Here is a 7941-nt window from a genome sequence, read left to right on the forward strand (position 1 = left end):
CCTGTAACACCCCCCCCCCCCACCGGCAGAAAGAGACTAGAAGTGCTTCTTGTCATGTAATACTCAGCGGTAAAGAATGTTTTTAAATTGCCATTGTTATTGTTATCATCACTATTATTGTTGAATATTGTCTGAGTTGTCATCTTGGCTGGATTCAGATTAGGAACCTCTGCTGGTGCTTCCTTGGGAAGCAGTGGTTTGTATTTTGGGTACTCAGTTCTTTAGAGTGTTTGCTGATTCTTGCCATCCCCATGCATCTCGGTGCCATTCCCAGTTAGGAAAGTTGGCAAGGCTGAGTGGTTGCCTAGGATAAAATCCCAGGGCCGCTGGTAGCAGCTGGGTCCCAAAACAGGTATACTCTACTCTCTTTTAAGATCCCTGCTGGCCAGAATACCCCTAGTTCTAGTTCTCCTCTGGGGCCCTTGAGCTCCTCTGCCATTTTTCAGGTTGAGGACGCTGCCCTGATTCTCTCTACATCCTAGACTCCTGAAGCAAGGCTGGAGGCTTTGTGCAAGCAAGTTGAATTCTGCAGACTTTGTAGGTAGTTGCCAGATTCCACGTTTTGTACTGAGACACAGACAGAAACTTGGCTTGAGGACATGTGTTGCCAGCATGGACCCTGCAGAACTCTAAGCTCTGGCAATGGTTGGTTAGAAATTTAGAAACACTCTGGTCCTAGCCCGGTGGGATGTCTGCAGGCCTGAGCTGAGGCTTGTCTCTCTGGGGTCCTTGGACTTTCTCTATCAAGCAGCATTCACAGCTTGAGGTGGTATTCAGAGACTCCCTCTCTCTAAGAGAAAGCAAGGGGCAATTCCTTTAAGCAAGACTACAAAGCATGTCCCACTCCCCAGAAGCCCCCAGATGCCACTGTCCAGTCAGCCCTGTCTCAAGCATTTATTCTGATTCCAGATACTGGCATTACCACCGGCTGCTGTTGAGAGGCACTGGGACACTGTGTTTGAGATATTTTTGAACTGTCTCTCAGGAAGTCATATTCACCACCATCTGCCTACTTTCTCAGTGTTGGGGAGCTGTATGGAGGAGTCATTGGTGCAGAAAGCCATTGATCTTTTGAAAATGGAACAGAATCTCAACTTCACCAGCTCCATCAATACTCAGCCAAGACCTTTTCTGGAGATCTGATAGCCCCATAAACCTACCTGTTGAAATGGGGACACATATTGAGATAAGCAAAAGTCTCTCTCTCTCTCTCTCTCTCTCTCTCTCTCTCTCTCTCTCTCTCACACACACACACACACACACACACACACCCCAAAAATTTATTGCTGGCCAGATTGATTTCAGTGCACGTAAAAGCACACTTCGAACCCATTTCTAACCTTATTTCCTTCTCTTTGATTTAATTATCTGCGTATGTGTGTGCGTGTCTGCATGTGTGTGTGTGTGTGTGTGTGTGTGTGTGTGTGTGTGTGTGTGTGTAATGTCAGAACTTAATACCCCCAAGCTCAGCTTTATGTTAGCTAACAGCCAAATTTGTCAAAGGGTGAAGCAGGAAAGGATCCTGGACTCAGGCTACATTTGTGACTGCTCTGGGAGAGGGGGCCCAGGCAGCAAAACCAATGGGAAGTATATAAACCAAGACGCCTTTGACCAGGATCAAGGTGTGTGTGTATGTGTGTGTGTGTGTGTGTGTGTGTGTGTGTGTGTGAAGAGAGCAGGTTTTTAATTTTACAAAAAAAAAAAAAAAAGAAGGAAAAAGAAAAGAAGGGAACAGAAGGGTGGATTGTGGAAAAAAGCAGGTAAGTGAAAATGGTAATATTGTGTATTTCCAACAGGAGAGCATGAGTCCGGGGACTTATTTGCGGTGTGGAATCCTGGTAGGCTGAGTTGGACCCAAAGGCTATGTTACATCCCGGTATTCTTACCACTTAAGACAGCAGCTGCCCCAATACCCATCAAATCGAACTCACTTGGATAATTTTTCCCGGGACAGCTTCAGATAGCCCAGGAATGAGAGAGGCAAAAAAGGACACCACCCACCCGCTGAAAATGGGGTCTGCGAGGGAAGAGGAAGCCGCAAGGGTGCAACCTTGGACATCTTTTCGTTTTCCTTCACTAAAGACTCTATAGCTCTGTCCCTGAATCCGCAGGGATTGAACATAAACCGCCTCCTTAGTAAGCAGGACAAACAACAGCCGTTCCCAGAAGAACACCCTCCCCTTCAAGAACACTCTGAATTGTAACATTCTTTGGGCAAAAAGGAAGTGAGGACATGCCAGCAACTACGGAGAAGTTCCAAACTTCAAGGAGAATGCATCACGATAAATTATAAAATTAACGCTGAATTTTAAAACGTGTTTTAAAAAAATAGAAATAAAATGATCTCGAGAACCAAAGACCTGGTAACTGGGGTAAGGAGAGCACCAAGATGAGTTTAGCCTTGGGACTTTGTTTTAGGTCTTTCGCTGTTTGCGGAAGCTGGACTGAAAGCGCCGGTTGCCTATTTCGGCCTAGGCCGACTCCGGCGGTTGCGGCGTTTCCTTGCCTGGGCGTTTAGTACTCCAAGGCCCAGAGGCCAGAAGTCTGAGAGAGGTTTCCAGGCATGACAGTCGGGCAAACCAGCCTTTCTACTACAGGTGAGTTGAAACAAGCCTGGGCTTCCGCTTCGGTTTTGGCGGTTCAGGACAGGAGCTGGGGATATGGCACTATGGCATTAACTCTCGCCTTGTTAGCTAGGCAAGAAGCTCAAGCGGACAGCAAAGGTGAGGTGAACGTTTAGCTTGGGAAGAATCTGTGGTATTTGGGGGGTCTTGCATGGCGGGGCAGGGGAGCGGGGGTGTTTGTCTGTACTCCTACACGTGGCCTATTTCACCTTCCACTGGACCTGGGCTCCCGTGCAGATCAAATGACTCCAGAGCATGAGGGAGCAGAAGGGCTTGAAAACGTTTCAGTTAGAACAAAATTCGCACCTGTAAGAGTAAAAGGAGCAGGACACCCTCCCCTGAAAGAACATTATTGGCACTTGACTCTCCCCAAATAGATTTAGAATTTCAGCGAGTTGAGTTTTTTGTTTTTGTTTTTCCCAGCCCATTCTTAGAAGATCAAGTCACTTAGAAACACCGACAAAATCAATCGAAAGCGGTGAGGAGGGAGGTGGAGAAGAATCTGCAAGTTTTAGATGGAAATCGTCTGTGGGTTCAACCAGCCCAGGCACCTCCAAGATTTGAGGCCCTAGGGCTGAAAAAACAAGGAGTCTTAGACAACCGCTTTAAAATTCAGTGGGATTCTTCCACACCCCTGAAGTTGTTCTGAAGGTTTAAGCAAGGCTGCTGGGGACAGTGGATTAGGCACCTGAGTATTCTCTCCAAGACAAAAAAGTGAGGTGAAAAATTCTCCAACAGTTGCCTCCCACCCGCCTCCAACGCCTTGTCCCAAACACCAAGAGAATTTCAGAGAAAACAAAGCCCCGGGAGGGTATGTTGAACTAAACGTTTATAAATTAAAGAAAAAAAAATACAGCGAATAGAGCTTCCAAAATTCACAAATCTTTTAAAGATATCTCTAGTTGAGTGCACAGTGCCCTTAAAGAGGCGAAAAGCTGCGAGGCTGATGAGACAGATAGTCTCAGAAACAAGCAAGGCACAGAGGGTGTGGGGGTTGAAACAGAGGGATGGGAAAAAAGTGGAGGAAGCTGTGGAAACGCAGGCCAGAGATATTCACATTGAATACAAAAATAATCGTTCTTTGAATACAAACAACCGAAAAGTGCTACGAGTCTCAACCTCCTTTGAAAAAGTAGAAAGAAATAAAGACAGGCTTCTGAAAGGGGGCTTTCCCGGAGGCGGGCCTCTCTCTGGGGGTCCCAGGCACTCTCCCTTTGGGTGTGGCCTTGATCTTACAGAAAGGGAAAGTATAGGGTATCCCTGGCCAGCCCGCGCGCGGAGAGGCTCCCTTTCTTACATTCGGCATCCAGGAGGGTACCCCGCGAGGGGTGGAGTGGAGGTCCCCAAAATCAAACCCTTCGAGGTTCAAATCAACTCCTGGCCGGGAGCTGTCAGGATTCTGCGCTCCTTTGTCACAAATGTAATTTCCAAAAATTAAAGATACAGATCGGTAACATGGATACCATGAACTAATGTGGCTTAGCGCACGAAGCACCTGGCCGACCCGAGATTTGAGGATTCGGGCTATGGGGTCTCCTGGAGTGAGTCCTCTCTGCTCTGGGCAAACACCATCCCTAGGCAGACACAATCCACATCCAACGTTGTGCTGATAATAAATAGCGTCCCGAGGCTTGCAGATAGGTGACGGGTGTGCAGAGTGCCAGGGGTCAAAAAGGCGCATCTGTTCAAATCAGAATAAAGCCCCCTCTCTGGGCAGTCTCAGTTTCCGCTGCCAGGTCACCCTGGGTAGGGGAGCTCCGGCAGGATTTCATTCCCCACCTGAGAACCCCTCCACCCCCCCAGAAGAGCGCGCTCGCACAGAGTACAGTCTCTACACCTGTCCGTGGCGGTGCAAACTGGGGCGCAGGTATCATTTGCTGCCTCGCCGCAAGCGGTTCACTGGGTACCAGCAGCGGCCGCGCAGGTGGACAGCGCCCAGCCCGGGAGGCAGTAGTAAGGGTAGTAGTAAGAGGGCTGCAGTGGCAGAAGAGAGGGGGGCCTCAACACCTCTCCCGGCAGATACTGTCTTTGGTCGTCACGCACCAGCACCTTTACGGCCACTTTCTTGGCGGCGGGCGCCGAGGCGAGTAGGTCTGCGGCCATCTGCCTGCGTTTGGTCTTGTAGCGACGATTCTGAAACCAGATTTTGACCTGCGTCTCGGTGAGCTTCAGGGAAGCCGCTAGGTCTGCGCGCTCCGGTCCGGACAGGTAGCGCTGATGGTTAAATCGGCGTTCCAACTCGAAGACCTGGGCGTGCGAGAAGGCTGCCCTAGAGCGCTTCTTTCGAGGCTTGGGGGCTGCAGGCTCTTCCTCCTCCTCCAGGCCGCCCGCCTGCCCGCCGCCAGCCCCGCTGCCCCGTGCACTGCACAAGCCAGGCACGCGTGCACCACCGGGGCTGACACCATCGTCCTCAGCTCTTGGACTGTGGTCGCCTGCGGATTCCGGTAGGGAGAAAAAAAAGAACCCGTCAGACTCGCAGAGGGGAAGTTAGGTCTTAATCGCAGTGGATTCTCAGGGAGGACTGGAAAGGGAAACCCGCTTTGAACCTACTGAAAGGGGAGGGGAAGTTCCAGAGGGTTCTGCTTCAGAACTCTGTCCCTTTCGCTTTTCAAATCTGTATCCCTTTTGGTGCATGCCAAGTGGTAGGGGAACAGTTCTCCCCGAGTTTTCCGGGCCCCAGATTCCCTGCAGTAATGTAGGATACTTCGCCTGAGAGTATCCACAAGCTGTTTTGCACTCAGTTCTGAATCTTGGCATTCTACATTACATTTCTGTTTCTCAGCTCCAGGCCGAACACCTCTGCACACTCACTCAAACATATCCGTTGGCTACACGGAAGAGGAAGATGGGGGTGGGGGCGCGCAGATCTTGAGGTCATAGGTATATAGAGTCTTCATTCCATAAGCCCAGAATTGCTGTCAGGGGTATGGCGACAGGGTCCACCAGCTAGGCTTGGGGTCCACTTACCTCCCTCGTCTTTGCAAGAAAATCAAGCAAGGAGTGGGTAGTGAGGACCCTGGTCTCTCCCTGATCTGAACCCCCCTTTCCAGCCTCTTCTGGGCTCCCTGTAGCGCACCAGCGGAGAGGTCAGAGATGCGACCCGCTTTGAGCCTCTGTGAGGCCTACAGCAGAGTACACCCAATAGAGGCCAGCTGCGGGGCTTTCAGATCAAGAAATGCACCCGCTGGCGGATAAACAGGCTTGACTCCTGAGTGCCTCCAGGACGACCTGGCTTACACTCCCCACCATCTTCCTCCTTCAGGTAACTGCTTGTTTGGTTTTGTTTAGCTCCTACATGCTCAACCAAAGGCTGCTCTATCAGTCCAGCGGTGAGGGAATTTAAACCGGCCCTTTCCAAAGATTCGTTATTCTTAGGCTGTGACAGGACCTGAAGTCATTAGCTCGGCTGGGCCAGGGAAAAAGCTACGGCCTGCCTTAGGTCTCTAGTCCCCTTTTGCTAAGTTTCGAGATTTTTTAATGGATGCAGCGGAGGCACTGCAGATGAACTCAAAGCTCTTGGTGCAGGTTGTAGGGGCACATGGTACCAAGACGCCCGACTCCAAGAAGCTCGGTTGCTTAAGACTTGCGGCAGTGAGCACCAACGTGCAGAACTTGGAGACTTGGCCAGAGCTAAGTCCAACAGGGCACAGTGTTCCCACAGTAGGCCCACCCCGCCTTGGAGTTCTTGACCTCTTAACCCACCCCTCAGCCCAGCCCTCTTTCCGGAGAAACCCCCCGCAGCAGACCTGAGACGCTGGCTGACATCTCGCTGTCGCTGCGGACCGGGGCTTCCTCCTCCAAGTCCTTGGCGGCATGCATCTCGCAGATCGGCTGGTCCAGGCCCAGGGTCACCCTGGTGCGGCCGGCTCCACTGGCTCCCGGAACGTCCGCGCAGCGCCTCCGGCCCTCGTTCTCCTCACTCAGAGCTGAATCCGAGTCCCAACCTCCGGGGCTTTCCGCGGTCTGCCCCACAGCTGTTCTGGTTCGGGTGGGAGACGCCAGCCGAGAGTCCTCGGCGCCCCCCAGTGCACCCGCGTCGGTATCCCCAAAGAGCCGCCAGCAGCAGACGGCGGGCGCCGCGGCCACCGCCACTTCTGTGCCCCCGGGTGCAGGGCGCCCCTCGGGCGCAGCCAGCACGCCGCGCTCCTCTTTCTTATTGAGGATCGCCTGGATGGAGAAGGGCGTCAAGGTGCTGGCGCCGCGCACAGCCATCTGCGCCACGGATCGGAGCCGGCAGCCGGGCGGGCAGCTGGGTCGCGGGGACAGCTTCGAGCCTGACAGAGAGCGCTGGGCGACCACCGCAGCAGCGCGAGTGTGAGGGGCGCGCCAGGCCCCTGCAGCCCGCTCCTGCGCAGCTCAGCAGCCCCCGCCCCCCTCGGTCCCAAGATCCCGGCCGACCCTAACCCCCACCTAACAGGCCCACCTCCCCTGGACCCCCTCCCCTCCCCGAATCTAGCGCCAGACACACTCTTCCCGCAGCGGGGCTAGGTTATCTCATCTCCCGTGGCCCTCGGGGGCCAGCCGGGGTCTGTCCCCGCGGGGAGGGCCGGTGAGAATTGTCAAGGGTCCCCTCGGTGTCTGCAGTCGCCTCCGGAGCGCCGCGGCGGCGCACCGCCCAAGTCACTTTTCTTTGCGCCTCTGTCTTCCCTGCCTGCAGGGCTTCGCTCCTGGCGGGTCCTCCCTCTTCCCCTCTGGGCTGGCTCTTCCGGAGCCCACCCCTCTGGCGCCCGCGGTGACAGCTGAGGCCCCTAAAATTGGAGACGAACGGGACACCTTTTTACCCTCTGCCCCGGTTTTATCTGTTTCTTCTCTTTCCTTCTCCTGGGTTCCACTGTACCCCCCCTCCCGTCAGAGTGTCATTCCTCACCGCTGAGTGACAGCATCAGGCCACGCCCCTTCACTGGCTGTCCTGGGCTCTCCCGGCACTGGATTGGCTGGTTCCAACTGGGGCCGTTGACTTTAAGAGACACAGCTACGCACTTTGAGTAGCTGAAGACAGGGTCTGAGTTAACCCTTTCCTCCCTAAGCCTCGTTCTTTCAGCATCCTTCAGCAATAAGGAGGGACCCTCATCCCGAAACCTCCTTTCTCATTTCAGCTCATCTAGCCACCTACTCCAGAGCTTTTCTGGAACACCAGATACCAATGCCAGTCGAAATCTTCGGGAAAAACTCAGCGGAAAGCGAGTCCATATGTGTTGTGTAGTTTCTGTTCTCTAGGAAGAACCCCAGAGTCGAAGAACAAAATTAATCGTTTTTTCACTTTTAACTTTCGCGGCTGTTTCTCTGCTAATACTCTTTCCTGAAATAATCTGATAAT

At 52.9% G+C, this 7941-nt stretch overlaps 1 protein-coding gene across 1 annotated transcript; it reads right to left on the reverse strand.

Annotated features, from left to right (window-relative positions):
- Positions 1-4500: 4500 nt before the first annotated feature.
- Nkx3-2 (NK3 homeobox 2) lies at positions 4501-7575 on the reverse strand. The gene is made up of 2 exons (XM_028857388.2): positions 6371-7575; positions 4501-5056 (listed from the first exon to the last, which is right to left on the reverse strand). The coding sequence occupies exons 1-2, from the start codon at positions 6834-6836 to the stop codon at positions 4521-4523; spliced, it is 1002 nt and encodes a 333-aa protein (XP_028713221.1). The 5' UTR covers positions 6837-7575; the 3' UTR covers positions 4501-4520.
- Positions 7576-7941: the final 366 nt, after the last annotated feature.

Source organism: Peromyscus leucopus, chromosome 10 (genome assembly GCF_004664715.2).
Source record: "Peromyscus leucopus breed LL Stock chromosome 10, UCI_PerLeu_2.1, whole genome shotgun sequence".
NCBI lineage: Eukaryota > Metazoa > Chordata > Mammalia > Rodentia > Cricetidae > Peromyscus > Peromyscus leucopus.